This window comes from Gymnoscopelus microlampas, assembly GCF_963454915.1.
Source record: "Gymnoscopelus microlampas genome assembly, chromosome: 6".
NCBI classification, from domain to species: Eukaryota; Metazoa; Chordata; class Actinopteri; order Myctophiformes; family Myctophidae; genus Gymnoscopelus; species Gymnoscopelus microlampas.
In genome coordinates this window covers 46,809,493-46,831,312 of record NC_139943.1, presented here as the reverse complement: position 1 = coordinate 46,831,312, position 21,820 = coordinate 46,809,493, and the positions used below count along the sequence as shown (strand labels likewise).

The following is a 21,820-nucleotide window of genomic DNA, read 5'->3' as shown; positions in this document are numbered from 1 at the left end:
GCAGATGAGTTACAGAGTGTCAATCAAATGGAGGAGGAGGAAGTCACTTTTAATCCCCAATAATACTTCTCATTGGGTAATATGGACTAAAGTAAACGCCTGAAAAACATAATGTACGATATTATTGGCCGAGAAGGACATGGCAACAAATGACGTGTCCAGTGCATATTGAGGGTTTTCTACCCCCACAAGGCTGTGGTGCAGCGTTGCCATATCCGCTTATTATAAGCGACGTTGGGGTCGGGCTCGTTTTTCTGTTGCTTGTAAATATTTGTAGTTGCGGGTTGCTGTTTCTCCTTGGGCTTGTTTCTAAAGTGTACTTGTTTAATTAGGCTTGCTTCAAATTTTTAATATTATTATTTAAACCAGTGGTTCTCAAATATTTTCATGAAAATGTTTTTGTACCCAGGGAGAATTTGTGTGGTTAAAATGTTTAAAAAGTATTCCAAATATTATTGCAAGAGTTTTTGAAAATATCCAATTTAAAGCGCTCATGTAGCCTAGTCAATTCATTTTCAATTCAATTCAATTCAAAGGGCTTTTGGCATGTGAAAACATACGTTAACATTTTGCCAAAGCAAAAGTGGAACAATTTACAATCAAAACAAAATAATGTATGACTGTACAATTGAAAGGGAATAGAAATGATGTGTACACAGAGCTGTTACAGAGCTGCAACTGAGGCGAATCCAACTTACAAAACTATATTGTGCATTTGCTGACAGGAATATTTGGCCTATACATCCACATAGGAAAGGTTAGTTTTGGATAAACTTTTGCAAGGTTGTGCACAAATAGCAGTTTTTTTTTCTCAAAAGTGTTTAAAGGTATATTGCTATGTTTGTATGTACAGTGTTTGTTTCTACATGCTTATTTCTCGCACAAAATCTGGCAACGCTGGTAGTCCAGCTCTGCACTGTGTGCTAGCTAGTAGCTACTAGTATTAGCTAACGGGTAGGAAGGGGGCTGGTTGTTGGCAATGGTTCGTCATTTCGCTGCAGAGATACACGGGTCTCTTGGAAATACCACACACAAACGGCTCGTTTTTCTTCTCCATTCCTTTTATTTCTTCTTTGGTGGCCCCCACGACATTACAAAACTGACGTTGCTTTCGTAAAGGTAAAGGCATAATATGTATATTTCCCTCCTGTCGGTAACCTCACCGTTTTCCCCCCTCTTCCAAAATGGCTACTAGCAGCTAGCCACTAGCTAGCTACTAGCAGCTAGCATTCTGTACATCGGGACATAGAGGCTATCATTAGCCCGGGTAGCTTAGCTCAGCCTGCCTGCATGCAGCTCAAATTGGTTTGCAAGAATAGAGTAGAAAATGGCGTCGTTACTTTTTTTTTGACTAGCTGATATTATCATGTCCAGTGGTGGAAAAAGTACTCACATTTTTTTACTTAAGCAAAAGTACCAATACTGCAATATAAACATACTCTGTTACAAGTAGAAGTCCAGAATAAAAAAAATGAGTAAAAGTACAGAAGTATTGGCATCAAAATGTACTTAGTCCTGGTTACAAGTGCATTTCGGACTGTCAAAAAAAACAACACTTTATTCAGTTTGACATTTTCCTGTCGAGCTTATTAAATGGTGTTTTGGCAAAATAGCAACGCTGGTGCTGTCTGTGATCAACGATGAATGCTAACCATGCATGCTCTAGTCCAGTGGTTCTCAAACGTTTTCATGTCGAGGACCCCCAAATTGACACACATTAGCCCAGGGACCCCCATGTGAAAAGTTATGCCAGGGACCCCCAATAAGAGACGATTTATACGGCTGTAGCAGTGATTCTCAACCATTTCAATTTCAAGGATCGCCAGTTTGACATGCATTAGGGCTACAGACCCCCATTTAATTTAGCTGGGGACCCCCTGGAACTCCCTGAAGGACCCCTGGGGTCCCCGGACCCCACTTTGAGAACCAATGCTCTAGTCTGGCCATGGTTAACAAAGCCTGAATTATACTTCGTTACGCGGCGTGTCGCGCCGCATCGAACATACCGAAATAGCCGATCTCCAAGCTCACGATGCGTCGCAGCGCGACGTGTTGCGAGCTTGTAGATCTGCCATTTAAGGTCGGCAACACCGGGGCGCTGACCTTAAAAACGTAACAAGTAAAGTACAGATTACATTTGACGACACTTTTGGGGCGCAATTTATGCGATTTATACTTGATTAAAGACATCATGGATGTATTTTTTTTTTACCGATTTTGACATTTGCATCGACAGAGATACGTAAGTAAAAGTCAGATTCGATTAAATACGTCTATGATAGTCCTGAGCCAAGGCTAGATGGTTTGTGGAACGTGATAAACAGCTTGTTGTTGACTGACTGCCTTGACGTTAGCCAACAGACAGACGTTAGCTTTTTTAGCCAAGCGACCACTTGTGCTTTGTTGCAGACTGACAAAGACAAATCACAGACACCCTCCCATATGACATTATCTGGCTGTGCTTTGTATTGGCTTTACATTATATCAGCTAGTAAGGGGCATTTGATGGTAGCTTTAGCCATGTCTTTGTTATGTTATGGAGTTGCTCACAAGCTAACCTTATAAATTGCAACCACGTAATCCTCAGTGATGTTACAGCAGCATATTTAATTTATAGAAGCCTGCTCCTATGACGTGTGACTTTAATCTTATGTGTTTTGTTTTTCTCCCCAGCACCGTTTTCCCCACCCCTCCCTATTCTTCTTATTCTTTTAAAGATTCTTCATTGTCAAGCCGCCAAAGTGGAGAGTGTGATTGCAGAAGGGGGTGCTTCTCGTTTCAGGTGATTACCAAATGTTTTGGAATTGTGAAGTTAGTGTCACGCAAGCACACGTGGGGGATTGTTTTGCCCTTGTTAGAATTTGTGAAGCAGGGACTTGCAGCCTTCAAAACAAAGCAGGATGTGGGAAAGCTCAAAATGGCTGTCACTCAGTCAGATCTTCTTTGTGTAGCCTTCACAACGGTGGAAAGGAATAATAAAGAGCCTTGCAAAGCTTCAAACACCAGTTTCTTGTTAGGAGATGTAATATCAGCACACAAACTGAGCCTTAAATTAATTGTATCACTGTTGTCTGTCTTCATTACATCAAGCATATCAGATGACCCTGGCAGGACCTCCCCCCCATACATAACCATAGTTCCATAGTTCCTGAATATTTATGAGCATGTCAGTAGATTAGGAAGGCCCTCTAATCAAATAGAACAGTATCCACCTAGCAGCCTTGAATTACACCCCATGGCTCTTCGTCCATATTTGAACTTGGTGCTGCCAAGATGAAACTGCTGCCCTGCCCTGTCCTCTCTACCTTTTAATATGGCATGCACCAGGACATTTGTCTCTCCACACAACCCTAACCCACCCCTCGTAAGATGACATCTATTCCAACATCTAATTCTATGTACATTATATCACTCGATACTGGTGTCATGCAAGGCCTTCTTGGGGTGATGTGGGCGACTGTGTAGCCAAACACCACGTTGACTCTGATCTTCATGCATTGGCCATATTATATGTCTTAACCTCGGGGTGGCTGTAGAATGTTTGCAGCGTTGTTTTTTTACATAATGGAGTGTGTATGATGACACCCATGCATGCAAGATGGTGCATGGGTGTCCCTGCCACCACATCCATCACTACACCACCACCAGGCACTATTGATTTCACAAGTATTTGTTCCATTAGCCAGCTGCTAACAGCACTGTGTGCATTGAGCATCTCTTCTAAATGTGCACATTGTAATACTACTGGCAGCTGCAGCTCTGGCCCTCGCAACAATTGGCAATGAAAATCACTTTGACCGCAAAAAGCAATGTTTATTCATGAAGTCTCTGGGGGCAAACAATAAAGCCGTAACTCCACACGCTTGGCAAGTTATGAGTTTTTTATATCGTCACATTGAGCTTTATCGTGTTTTCAGGTGAACATTGAATTTATTTCACCGTGTTCCTCATACAGCTTGAATATAAGCCTAAATCGTTTCACCTGATATTAATAGGTATTACAACTTTAATGAATATATCAACCCTTTGCTTATCCCTGGGGCATAACTTGTTATGCTTGTAATACGACCCCCATGACTTGTTGATGGTAATGTCCATGCCAATATACTTGCTTTTCAAATGAGATTTGGAACTGTGGATGTATGCAACAGTATGAATGGCTTATCTAGTTAAAAAACAAGACTTAAGTTAGTTTGTCTGCCTAGTGGCTAATACGATTAATTCAAACTTGTGTGCTTTGCAGTTGCGGGGTTAGCCCTGTTAAGGCCAATTTATACTCCGTTCAGAACGGATCCGTATAAATATGTGTTCAGAATCGGAACACAAGTGGCATTGCTCACATACTCGCTCCGTACCACTTTGTCTAAATGGAATTTCAACCATTTGATCTGCTGTAGAGCAGTATAAGGCAACAGTTTCTACTGACAATCCCCCACAATGCTGCGTATGTCTCTTTTTTTGCACACAAACATGGTGACCGTAGGAGAGTGATGTGGATGTATCTTCTGAGAAAGACGCAAAAAGAGTGTCATCTGCCAATGCAGGTGGTATGTTAGATCAGGGGTCTTCAATGTTTTCAGGCCAAGGACCCCCTAGCTGAGAGAGAGATGAAGCAGAGACCCCCTACTCTATATTGTATAAAATTGTGTTTCAGATTAAAGTTTTTTTTAAAGTTTTTTTACTTAGTCTGCTCTTTTTCCCCTCTACACCTATAGCCTCTTTGCCAAAAATAGCCGATCTACAAGCTCTCAACGCCTTGCGCTGCGAGCCGTTGAGAGCTTGTAGATCGGCTATTTTTGCTTAAAGTTCTCCTCAGAAAAGGGATGCTAAGGTTCAAGTGGTTAAGGTAAAAATAAATATATTACACAAAGATTTGGCAGACCCCCTGTAGTAACTCTGAGGACCCCCTGAGGGTCCCGGACCCCCTGTTGAAGACCCCTGTGTTAGACCATTAAATATAATGCTTTAATCTCCCTTCCACCTTATTTCTTCTTTGCTGTGTACTGTTTGACCACTACTGCCTGAGCCCTGATGGTTTCCTGTGATATTACGCCTGTATATTTCGCATCCGTTAGCTTTCAGACAACGTGCAGAAAGACAGTGTTAACACAAGAGTACGGATGGAGAGGTAATCCGAGTAATTGGCCTTGAGGCTGTCAACTTGAATGCAGAGTCAAGCCATTGAGATGTCTCGAAGGCAGTACACAGATTCTGTGTTGGAGCATAGGGGAGCCACTACTTGGCATATTATCAATGAGGTGAAGGTGCCGGGCTCTTTGGGGGGTTTAATGTAGCAGAAACGATATGTTGTTGCACAATGTTCCATGTGCTAAGTGTTCGTCTCCACTGTGTTCTTGTTTGTGCCCACAGTGCTTCTTCGGGGGGAGGAGGTGGTCGGGGTGCACCTCATCACTATCCCAAGACTGTCGGAAACAGGTATGTGTAGTAATAAGACATTTACCAAGAAGAGCATACATTCCTATCCAGGGCATTACTTTAAGCAATTGTGAGTCTGTCCACTTCACAGTTTATGCTGCCATTAAAGTGTGCAGCCAACACATGATGAGCAGTAATACTATATGACATAATACCACTGACAGTGGGTCCAATCTTGAGTACACTTCATGTTGACATGATATTACTGGCATAGATACTGTATACTGGCACCTATTTCAAATTAAAAGCTGCATGAGTAAGCAACGATGTAATTATGTCAGTTATTCTTTTCCTATTATTAAATCTGCATTGCAGTTACAACACTAGAGATGCAAACTCCTCACCTTTTAGGTACAATTTGCCGTTTTGAGATCAAAACGGGTAACCTCCTAATCCTATCCCATGGAGGTGTTTTTTATTTTTAGTTAAGTTTCCTTGAGTACAGCCATAGAATGAGATAGGGATATCATTGAGCTCAGTTAACATGATCTGACTAGTTATTTACTGTGTGACATGTTTCTAAAAAAAAAACGCACAGACTATGCGGTCTTGTCATAGAGCATTGGTCGAATAATCCTTTGCCTTTGAGCAAGCAGTCATATTCAGTTGCCCCTCAAAATGCACAAATATGAAGCACAACTGCCGCATCAAGCGCACAGTGGCTCCTTGTGTTTATTACAGATCGAGCATCATAGATGTTGCTGGGCTTTACAGGTTGTTGGTTGTGTATTCATTTACACACCAGATGTCATGATCAGTTTGTAAATGATGTGGTCGTAACTCAAGTCTCCTTCCTGTGTTGTTTTGGATAGCGAGTTCCTGGGGAAAACCCCAGGGCAAAGCGCTCAGAAATGGGTTCCTTCACGAAGCACTAGACGAGATGTCAACTCCAGCAGCTCCAGCAACTCAACCAACGAAAAAGAGCGACACGATGCCATCTTCAGGAAAGTGAGGGGGTAAGGTCACTCACTTTTAGGTCCTCAACACTTAAGCGAACAAGTACACTACTCAGTATTGGTGCAATAACTTTAAAAATGTCCATGGTAATAGACTAGTAGGGCTGTGTCGGTTATTTCATAATCATTGACCGTCAATGGCACGCATACAAAAAGTCCTTCATAATTGCCTTTTATTAATGTTTGTATTTGTTCATTCACCACTTGTTTTGGTGTCCTGCATATGTTTTACAACAAATGCATGACTTTGACTTAAGTTATAACTTGACAATAAGGGAGGTGCTCCGACAGCGAGGTCGCTAGGCGAACAAGTGTCCGTGCAAGTCACCGTTGCTAATCTCAATTTAATGTTGCTCACCAGTTAGCAGGCTAGGGGCGTGGCTAATCCCGCCCTGGATAGGCATCTGATGTTCAGGATATAGGTATATCCTAAGCCCGGAAATCATTTGCGTCCCAAATGGTAATTTGCTTTTGGAGGAGCAGAGACCCGAGAGAGTGTGAGCTCTCCAAACCGCTTGGTGCGAATAACAGCAAGTGTACATAAAGTGTTAACTTCAGCCTGTTTCATGTCAACTCGCCAGAAGTGTTGACTGCTTATCTGTTTTGTTATTGGACGGACCGTCTCCTCGGGCTACGACTACGCTGTCTGGGAGACGGAGTGTAAAAGCTGTGCAATGTCAGACTTCAAAGGGATGTTTTAGAATCGACAAAACGTTTGATCTGCTCATATCCTAATAATTTAAACATAACAGTGCGTGTGCGCTTTTATGAATAGTCTGAGATTGAAAGTGTCCCACTTGATTAAACTGTCTGGAAGAGATAACTGAAGCGCATTTATGTGTGTGTATAATATATAAATATATATTTAGATAGATAGATAGATATAGCAGTGATCAAAGTTGCCAGTGCTGAAGGAAAAAAAATGATAATGGTTTGATCTTTATTTACACAATCATGCTGTTTGTTGTGCATAGTGTGGGAGAGGGCATGTCAGAGTTGTCGGCAGATTGAGTTCTAAGGTGGAATATAGCCATGAGAATACTAAACAGAACATCATATCTATCCAGGAGGGGGATTACAGGGATTAAAGCAACAAATTAAATCTCATGACTGAACATTTTTGTCAGGCCAAGTCCCGTATCTGCGATTTGTAAAATGGCACGAAAGGAGCCCGTTAGTGTTGTGTTTCTTAAACGGGGATGAAAGTGGGTCTAAGAGATGGTTGGGGGAACACCACCGAGTTGAGCTATATAGTTGCTCAATATTCTTTTCATATTTGTACTCACTGACTTGTCAATATATAAGAGACGGTACACTAAGAATCATCCCCCACTGTGAGTGAGAACAACAGCCTAATATTATCACCATTACACCTAATATTACCAGCATTTGGGTTGATACATGGGTGTATTCTTATGGATCCAATACAAAGTTTTTTGTCACGTACAAGAGACTCCCTAACTTATCCTAACATGCTGGTGCACCCTCACAATTCCATAGATCAGGGGTCTTCAACAGGGGGTCCGGGACCCCTAGGGGGTCCTCAGAGCTACTACAGGGTGGCCGCCAAATCTTTGTGTGATATGATTTTTTTTTTTTGGCCCGAAAACGTTGAAGACCCCTGCCATAGATCGGTCTCTCTCTGGGACCATGTGGCCATTGCCAACAATCATGAAAATTCTTTTACTCTGCAAACAACCCCAAGCTTTCAACAATGACACTGACCTCCCATTCACTGTTTCTCCAGCACACTCAACAAGCTCACGCCTGAGAAGTTTGACAAGCTATGCCTTGAGCTCCTGAATTCGGGCGTAGATTCAAAACTCGTCCTTAAAGGAATCATCTTGCTGGTGAGCCTTATCTTGGTTTTTCCTTTTCATACATTATTCTGTAAAGTACATTATTTTCATACTGAATACATTATTCTAAATGTATCCTTTAGTTACTGGAAATGCCCTCGAGTGACTCATACTTAGTCATGCTCCAATGGCTTCTTTAATCCTGCGTGTATCTCCCTAACCCCCTCTCATTCTCTCCAGATTGTAGACAAAGCCCTAGAAGAGCCGAAGTATAGCTCGCTCTATGCTCAGCTATGTCTGCGTTTGGCAGAGGACGCACCAAACTTTGATGGCCCGCCAGGAGAGTTTCAAACAACCCAAAAGCAGAGCACAGTAAGTCTGGTTGAAAATGTATGTTTGCCATTAACCATTAAAAACACTGTCCGATTCATGTTACATTTAGATCGATCCAGGGGTCTCTTAATGTAAAAATCGATTACTGATTCATAACGGTTAGTCTTTACACCCCATAACATAATCTTTCTATTTGCAGACCTTCAGAAGACTTCTGATTTCCAAACTTCAAGATGAATTTGAAAACCGTACCAGAAATGTTGAAAGTGAGTAATCCAGTTTATTATTTATACTTCTTTAATGTAGTGTTTCCCAACAATGGGTTGTAAGCCTGTAGATTGGCTATTTTCACTCTTAAATAGGGCTTAAGTAGTTCATTAATAATGTAATTTTGTTAGTGTGGGTCTCAGGGAGACACCAAATGTATCTTTTGGATCTTCAGCTAAAAAGTTAGGGAATCACTATTCTAATGGATGTTCCCCTTCTGTCTCTTATTGTGACTCTCTGCCTCTCACTCTGTCTCCTCTCCAGTCTATGACAAACATGACAACCCTCTTACTTCTGAGGAGGTGGAGCAGCGTGCCATTGCCAAGGCCAAGATGCTTGGCAACATCAAATTCATCGGGGAACTTGGCAAGCTCGACCTCATCCATGAATCTATCCTTCATAAGTGCATCAAAACAGTACGTGCTACCTGTATTTATTCATTGTGTATCACTTTAAAATGTACTATCTAGGGTTGCATAATAAAATGCACAATGTTTGAAATGGTAATATTTACTGCTGAAATTTAGAATGTGCAAGAATATACAGTATTTATAAGGGAACAATCTGATGGGAGGGTCCAGATGTATTGTACCATATATAAGTGTGTCGGAGTCATATTATTAAACCAGTCATAAAATAACATTTTGTTTCTGCTTCAGACTCAAGTCGCCGTCCCAGTTTAACAATGCTAAAATGTCAACGTGTCTTAGGATTTATGGTTTTGTATTTCCAATATTGCAAACCAGGTTGTACCACTAATGCCTCTTCCCCTTTTCTCCTCTGAAGCTTCTGGAAAAGAAGAAGAGAGTCCAGCTCACTGATATGGGGGAAGATCTGGAATGCCTCTGTCAGATAATGAGAACAGTGGGGCCGAGACTCGACCATGAGAAAGCCAGGGTAAGGTGTTCTGTAGCCTCACACAGATTAAGGTGATCAGATGATAACTAATCAGTAACAATGTTACTGAAGAGTTGGCTTAAAAGCAACCTTTTCCTTCCTTGCATTAAAGGCTACAGTATAAGGGCTGTTCAATTTCTACACATTTCACATCATTAATCGACCATGATGACATTGGGGCAGGAATTTCAAGGCGGCAACAACGTTGCCCCTTAGTTTGGCCGTATGCCACTTTAAAATGTAGATGTCCTGCGACCACAGTGGTCATGGTGGCCCGCACACACTGCCCCAGCTGATATAGCGGGTTTCTCCTCTACACAATGTTCTTGTCAATACAGCTTTTACACAGCTGTGGTTGAGATTCTAAATCGTTATTGGACATGAAGTGAAACACTGCGCACACAAACAGTGGTAGTTTTGATTTCAAGCCTGTTATGAACTGCACGGCAGCTTAAAATGTTGTGCGGAAGGCAAGTGACACTGTTTGAAAGTCAGAGAGAGCGAGGATAGAGGCGATGGATAGAGATGGCCACTGTCTTAATGTTACCAGCTCAGTGAAATGAAACGCATGGTAATGTGTGGTTGTCACGATATACAGGTAAAAATAGGCACAACCCTATCTGTTAAGTGTGCAGAATCCCATAATTAAAGTAGATAATAATAACTTAGTGGCTTGTTGCACCTTCTGGTCAGTGCCACTTTGGATGACTGCCAACCCTAATGTAAACCCCTATCTTCATACTTATGTGCAGGTAGTGTGAACCTCTCATCCCTCATTTAGCCATTTTTTATATCCTCTGTCACCTCTCTCCCCAGTCTTTAATGGATCAGTACTTTGGCCGTATGCATTCCTTACTGAACAACAAGGAGTTGCCCGCCAGGATCCGCTTCCTGCTGCAGGACACCGTGGAGCTGCGAGAGAACAACTGGATCCCCCGCAAGGCCTTCATCGACAACGGTCCAAAGACGATCATCCAGGTCCGTCAGGATGCCGCAAAAGTGAGTCGCGATGTTTTAACCCTCAAACCATGAAATGCGCACAGAGCAACTCGGTTGCTGTTTCACCCCCAGCAGTTATAAGGTTGGTGAAGCTAAGCTGCCACTGAAGGTCGCCAAAAGCAAAACCGCTAAGCATGGTGGGAACCCTTCAAAATTCACTGAACATTGTGGTGTTTCTGTACACTGCAGCTCATAGGAAGTTAAAATAAATGTAGCCATGGGCCAATGCTGACTAAGCCATTAAAAGCAATCATCAATAAAACCATGACATCTATTCTAAATATACTAGTCAACTGCTGTACAGAAGCCCAATTAAGTGTAATACAGTCAATGAGTGTGCAAGTAAACTGTTCTTTTGTCTGTGTGTGTGTGTGTGTAGGATTTGGGTGTTTTCATCCCAGCAACCATGTCTCAGGGGATGAGAATGGACTTCTTCCTTGAAGGCCCCTTCATGCACAACCGGATCAAACTGGACAGGGAGACTCTCGGGGGATTGGCTGATATGTTTGGACAGATGCCAGGTAAAGCCTCTTCCCCCGGTTTCTGCTTTCATCTTGTTGGCTTACAGTGTTTACCATTAATTAACAAAACGGCGTGCAAAAGTTTCACAATACATAAAATATAACGTTGCGCAAATGTTATCCTGCAGTCTGAGCCCACCTTTAGTATGTTTGAAACTCTTAATCTGTTAACCTGCCCTCTCCAGGTAGTGGCATTGGGACAGGCCCGGGGGTCATTCAGGACAGATACTCGCCCACCATGGGACGCCATCGCACCAACCCGCTCTTCAACGGCCATGGTGGCCACACGACCCCTCCACCGCCGACCCAGTTTGATATGGGGGCCAAGCCTTTTGTCAAGACCAACCAGGTAATAATCCTTTTAGGTTGGATTTAGTATTTGATCTTTGTGTTGGTGCTATTTATGTCTATTTGTTGCGTGATTAGCCACTCAAAATAATAATTGTCTGTAATAAGGATATCCAATTAATTAGAATATTATTAAATTCTATCCCTGGCTTTTTAAAATCGATTGTTTTCAAACGATTTCATTAACTTGTTTTTTTCCTTATAATAACCAAAATCTTAATCTGTCATTGTGCTCCTCCTCAGGTTCAGAACCAGCATTTCACCATCAACCAGAATCAGAACCACATAAGTCAGCAGCAGGTCCAGTCCAAGGACATGGCTCCGCGCTTCATCAAGAAAGGGCAGATGAATGCAGATGAGGTAAGAGATAACTGCACTTTGTTCCTTGCTCTGGTTGCCTAGCTAGTGCTGAGCAATATGACTTGAAGTGATCTCACACTATTATGACCACATGCCTATTGGATTTTCTTTTTCTTTTCCTAAACTTCTTAAACGTTAACAACACAATTCAACAATTTATCAACAATTATATGGAGAGCAACTAGAATATAAATAGTTTCTGATCTAATCCACTTTGGAATATAAATCAAAATATTATATATTATTATATTCTCTATGTTGTAAAACTTTAAATTTGATGCAAATGATCTATTGCCCAGCACTACATGGCAGCCATCTACTTGCACAGACTCCATGCCCAGTGATTATAAAAAGACGCGTTATTCTGAGGAGTACAACCAGCTGCCAGTCTTTTACCTCCCCTGTCCCTCCATCTTTGGTCTCCTCGCCTCCTTCTCCACCTACACTTCTCTGTTTTTCAAAACTGGCATCTGGTCCACTGACTGCGATTATGAGAGATGAGGGCATGGGCACTGACCTACGTTAGAAGGAAATGATGACAAATGCTGTCTTCTCTCGACACAAGTAAACATATTAATCATTTCGGCAGCACGCCTCCAGTTAAGACTTGTCGTAGAGAGAAGTTCATTTTTCATAATTTTGCTTCTAGTTTTGTAATTGTTTTATCATTTTGGTTTTAACTGACACTGCCTATATACGTGTGACTGTGCGCGATATCTGTGTGGAAGTGTTAATGATACACATTTGTTGTCGTTGGCCATGATACTCTGCCATGGTGGTATAGATCAGCCTGAGGCCCGCCCAGTTCCTCCTCAACAAGAACCAGGCACCCAAGCTCCAGCCCCAGATCCCCACCATGATCCCTCCCAGTGCCCAGCCACCTCGCACCCAGACCCCTCCCCTGGGACAGGTAAGTCCACAAACCGTAGCATAGTGTGCCACTGCATTTGATAGCCTGTTGTGGTTGTATTTATATTGTCTTTATGTATTTATTTAAACAAAATGCCGGACAATTTCAGGATACTGATTAAATTGGTTTGATATTTCTAATTTAATGTATCTAATTGATGACATGCCCTCTGACCCCTTCAGTCTCCACAGCTTGGACTGAAGACCAACCCACCACCCATCCAGGAGAAACCTCAGAAGATCAACAAGAAACCACCGCCTGCCAGGGAGGAACTGCTGAAGACAACTGTAAGTAAACTTTATTTTAACCACCATTGATGTCACATGGTTTAAAATAGTGGGTTTCACTGCAGAGCAGAATTGACCAGATTCAATTTTAGATTATCGTTTTGTCCAGATGTCCATTCCATTGTTTTCCCACCTCGGTTGTAGTCTTAGTGGTAAAGCAGGAAGCTCCACCATGCAGAGTAGGGTAGTGCTTTGCATCTAGATTGGCAATATGTAAAGAGCTGCCTCAGCCTGTGAGCTCATGATCCGTCCTGCCAAGCATTAGGCAGTTTTAACCCATTAAGACCTGAGGCGACTCTTAAAAATGTTTTCTAAATCCTGAAAAAGAAAATGAAAAGAATCTTTAAAAAAAAACATTTTTCAAGATTTTTCCAAAATAGCAGATCTACAAGCTCATAGCGCGGCACTTGGTGCCGTGCTATGAGCTTGTATATCTGCTATTTTTTAATGGCCAAATAAATCTAAAGTGACGAAGATGCGTTCCAGGTCTTAACGGGTTAATTTCAGTGTTGGATATCTCCATAGCGGGATTGGTTCCTTTAGTGGCATGACATGGAAATAAAAAAATGTGTTTCTTCTGTTTGTCCATACACTTGTCAAGCTAATCCTAAATGCACCAATACAGTGTGCATTTGCAAGGCAAGTGAGGTATTAACCAAAACAATATTTTTGGGGTAGTTGATGGCAATAATTTCCACCCAAGCGAGATTACTGTTTGCAAGTATGAAGACATTTTACAAGTACTCTGCTACTGCTAGCACTGCGATTAGCTCACTCCCCTGCTCCATTTTTCTCTCAGGAGACCATTATGACGGAGTATCTGAACAGTAAGAACCTGATGGAGGCAGTGAACGGCATCAGAGACATGAAGGCCCCCAAGCATTTCCTGCCGGAGATGCTGAGCAAGATCATGGTGTGTTCCCTCGACCGACCCGACGAGGACAAGGAGCACGCCAGCACCCTCATCCACACACTCCGCACCGAGGCGCTCATCACTGCAGAGAACTTCATGCAGGTATGGATGGCACTACTGATCACTGCTGTTCATTTACAGAAGGGGACCCATTTAGACCTGGAACGCATCTGTGTCACTTTAGATTTCTTTGGTTATTCAAAAATAGCAGATCTACAAGCTCATAGCTTGTAGATCTGCTAGAAAACATTTTTAGAATCGGCTTCAGGTCTTAACACTATTGCCGCCAAGCCCGTAGTCCTACGGGCCGTTAAATCCAACCATTAACCCAGCCTGATCGCCAGAGAATTAGTATACATTGCACGGATTTGTGCACGTCATTCCGTGCATAGTCGCCTAGAAACCCCCAAATTCCGTGCATATGTACGGGGAGTCCCACGGTGGGCGTAACCAGTCGCAACCCGGAAAAACCAGGGAGTAGAGCAGTCCCCACAACAAAATTTACGATTCTGTGCCTATCGGTACGTAACTCAAACGGCGCTGAGTAGGCTCAAGGGAATGTCACAATGTTCAGGACGGCAACTCGCTCGCTTTAGCTCGCTCGGTGGTCCTTCACACGGCGACAATTCCCTTGAGACTGCGCGCCTCCGAAATGGTTTAGTCACAATGGGGGAGATGCGAGGCGGCTATGCACGGAATTTGTGGTTTTCCAGTAGTCTATGCACGGATTTTGAGAAACGTTGAAAAACGTTCAATGAGAACGTTTCCTCTGGCGCTCGGGTTGGTTAACCGCCAATCCCGTAGTCCTACGGGGCGGGTGTTTTCCCATGTTAAATCGTGCAGGTGCAGATTCCGGATTTTTTTTGCACTTCCGGTTTCGAAGGGGGCGGACCGGAAACGAAATAATACTGTTTCCGTTTTTTGTCCCGCCTCCGTTTCCTGTCTAGCGATCAACTTTGGAAGCCATTATCTCGGTTTGTTGTTGTGCTCTCCGCATCCCCCATTGTAACGTTTTGCTCTCGTTCTCCAAAATGGCTGGTCGGATCGCGTCGCCGTCTTCGGCGTTTTGTAATGTCGGATCCCGTGTTTGTGTCGAACCAAATGAACGCGGATTTTAAACGGATTTAGCGGGGCCTATGACGGAATCAAAAAAACAAAAAAGGTAGGAAAAAGCTTGGCACTACGATGGACGTTCTGAGATTAGCCGTTGGCGGGGGATGTGTTAATGGGTTAAATGGATATATCTCCAGAAGCTGTCCGTTGTATTGCATAACATAATGTATCTTTCCATGTTGGTGGCTATTTTATGATGTTGTCCTTAGTGGCGGTCTCTCTCGCACAAACATGAAGGTTGCCTTTGCTTCAGCAATGAGGGACATGGGAATGAACTACGCACCCTGAGTCACTAATGAGCTTTCCACTGAGCATATTGTCAAGTCATTCCTCTGATATGGACCCCTTGTGTACCCCCCACCATAGGCTTTCCTCAATGTGCTGGACCAGTGTCCCAAGATCGAGGTGGATGTGCCGCTGGTGAAGTCCTACCTGGCCCAGTTTGCGGCACGGGCCGTCATAGCAGAGCTGGTGAGCATCGCAGAGCTCGCCCACCCACTGGAGAACGGCACGCACTTCCCCCTGTTCCTGCTCTGCCTGCAGCAGACTGCCAAGCTCAAGGACCGTGAGTGGCTCACTGACCTCTTCCAGCAGAGCACGGTCAACATGCAGAAGATGCTTCCAGGTATGTCGATATCACATCCAACTTATCTGTATTTATTTGGACAATTTGCGACACACCTTGAGTTCATTCAAAATACTTACAAGGATATGTACAAACTAGAATGGTACTCAGAGAGATGTATATACCTGCATATGAGCAGGCAAATCACTTGATACTTGACAAAAACTGCAAGTGCTGCTACCCCCCCCCCCCCCCCCCCCCCCCCCAACACACACACACACACACACACACACACAAGTGATGTGTCGGTCATGATCGATTCGTTCAAAATAACTAGTTCTTTGCCGAGAACATGAGCGAGCTCGTTCACTTTCTCAAACTGTTACGTTCACGCTAACGCTCATGCCCCCATCCCCTCCCCGTACACGTTTTCACTAGAAAATAGCGCTACTGAACGAGAACAAATCATTTTTAACCGATCATTGCGGTGAACGAAATTGTTCGGTCACTGAAACGAACTGTTTTTCCCACCACTAACACACACACACACACAGCTGACACGCCCCGTCCCTTGTAGGGGCGTCATATTGCCAGCTGGAGGGGCGGGTAATCACATCATGTTGTTCTGCTTGGAAAGTCTTCCTGATAGCATGCACTTGGGTTTACTACATCCTACATCCTCAGTGGTAATCCTATCTCCTTCGAGCAGGCATAAGAGACTTGACACGGGTAGCAAAATGGCCGACCGACTTCAACTTCCTTTATGAGTTAGGATGTAGGCAATCTGGGAACCCATTCGGTAAATGTTTTTAGTCTGGGGGCACCACCTACTTTTTTGTGTAGAAACAGGAACTCGGTTTGGCTCCTCCCCTTTCTTAGTCCACTTCCTCCCGGGTGCCTCTGTGTTTATTCTTACTAACAACAACACTACATGAATATAGAAGGCCTTGGAGCAACTCTGATGATTTGAGCCTTTTTATATGAATAGCCGGTTGCAAAGCACAGAAAAAAACAACACTACATGTTTAGAGCAGTGGTCCTGACAGATTCTGCTGTGAGAGATTAGGATGTAGGAGATCAGAATAAGAACCTGAGACGCACCCCAGGAAAGGGGCAGTGCGCTATTGACAAAATAACTTGTTGATGGAAGTATGATGGACACTGCAACAGGGTTTCTCTGTCTGTTTCTGTCTCTCGCCCTCTCTCACTCTTGCGCGCACAGATTGTGCCATTGCAGAGCCTATCGTTTGAAGCCTACTGAACGGAACACCTTGTACCAAATGGTTCAATACCACACAAACACACATGTATAATTTGTGTGTCTGTGTGTATGTAAACCTTCTTTCTATTAGAAATTGACCAAAACAAGGACCGTATGCTGGAGATCCTGGAGGGGAAGGGCTTGAGTTTCCTGTTTCCCCTGCTCAAGTTGGAGAAGGAGTTATTGAAGCAGATCAAGGCAGACCCGTCTCCCCAGTCCATCTACAAGTGGATCAAAGACAACATCTCCCCCAAGCTTCACACCGACAAGGGATTTGTCAACATCCTCATGACCAGGTACTTTTTCTAATTAGTCACAAATTTTCCCAAAATCTTTTCTGTGTGACCTCAAAATATAATTGGGAGCATTTGTGCGAGTGCAAATAATGATTCTGGTGCGGCCAAAACGGGGCGTTGTGTGAACAAAAACATGTGCCCAACTGGCTCAGTGTTAAAGTACCTGCCCACCACCGCAGAGTCTAGGGGGTTCGCATTCAACCGCGGCGCATCCGGCTTTGCCGAGCATCTAGAAACAAACACAATTGGCCGGTGTTAGGAGGAGGGAAGCCGGGTGGGGTGGGTGATATTTGTCACTGCATCGCCGCACGGCTGGAGCAGGACCTGTCAGCAGGGAGTGTTGGGCGGGAGGCGTTTGACGGAGGGCGGCCACTCTTATCCCCTCCGCTGAATTCTCTCGCTCTGTTTCTTTCCCTCCAGTTTCCTCCAGTACATATCCCTGGAGCTGTGTTTGACTGAGAGCGATGACCAGCTGTCAGCACCCTCCAAGGAGCAGCTGGAGCAGGAGAAGCAGCTGCTGCTGTCTTTCAAGCCGGTCATGCAGAAGTTCCTGCACGACCACACCCAGCTGCAGGTCAGCGCACTCTATGCGCTGCAGGTGCACTGCAATGCCAGCAGCTTCCCCAAAGGTAATGTACAGCACCACACCACACATCTGTGAGTTACTTGTTTCCTCTGAAGATGGTGTAGAACTCGAGTCTGTGATATTTGGATTTGTATCTTAGAGCAGGTTATGGCCCAAAACTATGCGTGTTAATGGATCAAACAAACTACACCATTTCTAAATATTGTCCCTTTAGCTACATTGAGAGACATGGAGCAATGGCTCTCAAACATTTACATTTCAAGGTCTCCCCTTAACTCTTGACTGTTTACAAAAGGAACCAAATGGACCTGTTAGGGTCCATTTGTTCCATTTTTGTTCCATTTGTATACTGTCAGTTACAGACTTGTCGGGGTCAATTTAGACCCCCCTAAAAGAACCCAGAGAGTCCCTGGAATCCACTTTGAGAACCACTGACATAGAGCTACATACTGTATGTTGAGATTTTCTGCATCAGTGTTTGTAGCATTCCTGCTGTGGTGGTACCAATACTGAATGGATACCTTCATTTTGGGTGACCTACTTTTTTTGGGGGGGGAATGGCAAAATTGTGTCTTTGATATCCTTGAAATGGTGTCTTGACGTCTTCTGTTCAGGTATGCTCCTGCGCTTCTATGTCCACTTCTACGACATGGAGATCATTGAAGAAGAAGCCTTCCTCTTATGGAAAGAAGACATAACCCAAGAATTCCCTGGAAAAGGAAAAGCTTTGTTCCAGGTAACGTCCTTAGTTTTCTTATTGTAAAAGGATTTGAAGAACAGACTGTTATTATCTGGCCAATGTTATTGGATGAGGTAGTGAAACTGATTGGCCACAGATAAAATGTACAATGTATCAAACAATATAATATATGTTTTTTGCTAGATGGTGAAATTGGAATTTAGGTACAAACATTTAGGTACAATCAGGTACGTTTAAAAAAAGCTTAGATTCCTGCCCCAGTTAAAGGACCAAACCAGTCCCATTATGTTTCATTGTACATTTCCAACATCAGCCACATATTTCATAATTGTAGACTATTTTCCCTAAATCACTGTCATTCATGTTGTGTGGAGGACTTGAAAGTTCCTAGGCATTGGTATTTCACCCTTGTGAAAACTACATTGTTGTTTGCCTCCACAAAACCGTGATGGTTGCACGGCATTGCTTTTTCACCCTTGTGAAAACTACATTGCTGGCACAAAGGAATGATTGCTTTAAGTACCAAAGAAAGGCACATTATCAGCCTTCAACGACTGGAGGGGTGTTATACTTAAATCTGGATTGGACACATGTTCAGAATGGAAACATCCCAAAGGTGCGTTACACAGGGCTCCAGAGGGTGAATGAAAGGGAGGGAGGCCCACAATGACATGGTGCAGGGCCATTGAGTGATAGCTACAACACCACCAACAAAGCTGGGGAACCATGGATGATAAGACCAGATATGGACAGAAATGGAGGGACTTAAAGGGAATTATTCTGGCATGCACTAAAATTACTGCATTACTCTACTACAAGCCAAGAAATCAACATTCTTCAGTTGTGCATGTTTCCGAGTTCCCTTGATATTAATTGGTCTAAGTGGAGCTGTCCGCTAACATGCTCTCAGATACACTGGGCTCGGTAAGAAGTGAACCCTCAAGCACTCGGGTGGCGTAGTGGTAAAGTACCATGCCCACCGCCGAAGCAGTGGGAGGAATTACTTGGCATAACGACTCAATTGGGGAGAAGAGGAGTAAATTATTAATTAATTCATTGGCTACTCTGGAGTAAAATTAATTGGCTACTCTAAATTTAAAAAAGAGAAAAAGGTGTTGCCTCTGTTTCTACTTTCCAGGTCTGACTGCCAAGGCACACAAACTAGCCACAGCGTTTCTCGTTTAAAAGTGTAACTCGTCCTGAGGTGTAACTTAAAATTCCAAGCTGAAAATGTACATAAAGCATGACCAAGCCTTGTTTTGTTATTCAGGCATTGAAATAAGCTTGTGCCCAGATGTAAAAAAAAAACATATTATATGATATATTATGTTTTCTTGTCCATTAGGTGAACCAATGGCTAACGTGGCTAGAAACAGCCGAGGAGGAGGAGTCTGAAGACGACGCGGACTGAAGAATCAAGCAGGCAGAAACGGGCATCATAGTGTAGAATAATCCACCTCTTTACATGTGACTACCTAACTATTCCACATGCCCTTTCCCTCATATTAAAACGTAGGCATAAGTTAACCACTAGCACATCACACTTAGCTGCTTGTGTGCGTCTTGTATACATAAAACCACGTACGCTTAAGGCCTTAGTGTGTTTGTTTTGATCATCCATACATAAAGCCTCCTATATGATAAGCTTAGAAGCAGCATTTACTCTATTTGCTTAAATGATTTAACTGAGTCTCTGTCCTGATTGGCTCAATGATTCCAAGAGTGGACTGGCTCAAACATATTGGATTTTTTTTGTTTGACTTTTGCTCTGACTTTGTTTGTTTTTGTAACCATTTTTTTTTTCATTGTATGGCTTTTCTCGCCTTTAATTCAATAAGGATTTGGCCCTTGCTAATAGGAAGCGTTTTTTTCTAAGACTAATTATAATGCTATTAAATGCCTGACAATGCTGTTCACCATTTGTCATCAACGATGTGCTTAGTTTTGGATGCTTGGAAAGTTTTTCATCAGATTTACCATATGTGGATTACCTTCAGTACAAGTGCTGCTTCAACACAGCAGAAGCTAAATGAAACCACTGCCAGTGAAATACTTCACAGGGGTTGTAGAAAGTAGGGTTTTGTACTTAAGACAAATTTGATGGCAATATATTTTGGGGAATATTCTTCCACAACATCCAAATAATCCTTTGATATGTTACAAACGTGATAGTTCCACTCAACTGAGAAGTATAAAAAGACATTTCACAAGGAGTTCAGGTGCGTTTGAAAGGTCAACTTATGCTTTGTTAAAATTTATATTGTAAAGGATAGTTTAAAGTGCTATTCATAGTATCTGTCGCCAATGATGAGCATCTTCCATGTTTGTGGGACCCTCCTAAAAAAAATACCCAAGCTGTAGATTTAACCTCCCTTTCTAATGCTGAATGGTTACAAATATTACAATTGGTGTGCTGCCGTAACGTTTCAAAGTTGCCTGTGTTTCTACCTCTTAGTTAGATGGGCTTGTTTTTGTTTTCTTATGTTGGGATGTTATGAAATCTGTTGAGATCCTAGAGCCCAAGCAAATACAGAAGTATTGATTTAATCCTAGCCTGATTACCCAATAAATCTATGAAAGCTGTTTTCCAGACGAAGCTTCATATGGTTTACGTGTTAATACTTAAAGAACTAGAATGGCATGTTTTAATTGGACTGCTCTGTATCCTGTTTGTGTAATGTAACTGTTTGGGTGGGCTAATATTTGTGTGCTATGTCTTGCTCACAAATATTGAGTTGCAGTAAGAATGTGGCCTGTTTCCAGTTAAAAAAATGAAACTTAATTTTAGTCTGAAAATTGGCAAATAGAAATAAAGTAATAATTGAAAATGAACTTTGTCCAACAATTAATTTAGCGTGTGCTCACAAGTAAAAGGCAATGGATTTAGAACATGTAAGGTATTCATGAATATTGTACACAGCTATTGCTTTAATGTCAATAAAGTCCAGTACATGAACACCAAAACGATGGTTGTCGTTTTTGAGCAGTTATACTACACATTTTGAAAACGATCCAATTTACAAGAAGTCATTTCTCTTTAAAGTTGAATTGGAATTGGTGATTCATAACTATAGTAGCATTTCTCGGAACATCGCCATGTAGGACACCCATGACTGTCACTTACAGTGATACGAGTTTTGGAGAAGAACAATGCTTAAATTCATTACATTTACGGGGGAGTGGGGGGGGGGTAAAATGTCCTAACCTTAACCCATATTCTATAAATGGCAACAAAGGTTTGATTCCACCATGTGCCCTATGTATGTATGCAGA

At 42.7% G+C, this 21,820-nt stretch overlaps 1 protein-coding gene across 1 annotated transcript in view; it reads left to right on the top strand.

Annotated features, from left to right (window-relative positions):
* The window catches only part of eif4g2b (eukaryotic translation initiation factor 4, gamma 2b), a 40,815-nt gene extending 19,304 nt beyond the window's left edge, over nucleotides 1–21,511 (top strand). Inside the window, exons 7-26 of the mRNA XM_084059602.1 lie at nucleotides 2,674–2,782; nucleotides 5,371–5,436; nucleotides 6,249–6,392; nucleotides 8,140–8,242; nucleotides 8,432–8,563; nucleotides 8,724–8,790; nucleotides 9,056–9,207; nucleotides 9,578–9,688; nucleotides 10,505–10,687; nucleotides 11,067–11,208; nucleotides 11,394–11,557; nucleotides 11,800–11,916; nucleotides 12,701–12,826; nucleotides 13,009–13,113; nucleotides 13,913–14,128; nucleotides 15,506–15,764; nucleotides 17,057–17,261; nucleotides 17,682–17,890; nucleotides 18,462–18,583; nucleotides 19,893–21,511. Of these exons, the coding sequence (XP_083915728.1) occupies nucleotides 2,674–2,782; nucleotides 5,371–5,436; nucleotides 6,249–6,392; nucleotides 8,140–8,242; nucleotides 8,432–8,563; nucleotides 8,724–8,790; nucleotides 9,056–9,207; nucleotides 9,578–9,688; nucleotides 10,505–10,687; nucleotides 11,067–11,208; nucleotides 11,394–11,557; nucleotides 11,800–11,916; nucleotides 12,701–12,826; nucleotides 13,009–13,113; nucleotides 13,913–14,128; nucleotides 15,506–15,764; nucleotides 17,057–17,261; nucleotides 17,682–17,890; nucleotides 18,462–18,583; nucleotides 19,893–19,958 (2,798 nt within the window). The 3' untranslated portion in view covers nucleotides 19,959–21,511. The remainder of the gene's footprint in view (nucleotides 1–2,673; nucleotides 2,783–5,370; nucleotides 5,437–6,248; nucleotides 6,393–8,139; nucleotides 8,243–8,431; nucleotides 8,564–8,723; nucleotides 8,791–9,055; nucleotides 9,208–9,577; nucleotides 9,689–10,504; nucleotides 10,688–11,066; nucleotides 11,209–11,393; nucleotides 11,558–11,799; nucleotides 11,917–12,700; nucleotides 12,827–13,008; nucleotides 13,114–13,912; nucleotides 14,129–15,505; nucleotides 15,765–17,056; nucleotides 17,262–17,681; nucleotides 17,891–18,461; nucleotides 18,584–19,892) is intronic.
* The last annotated feature ends 309 nt before the right edge of the window (nucleotides 21,512–21,820 follow it).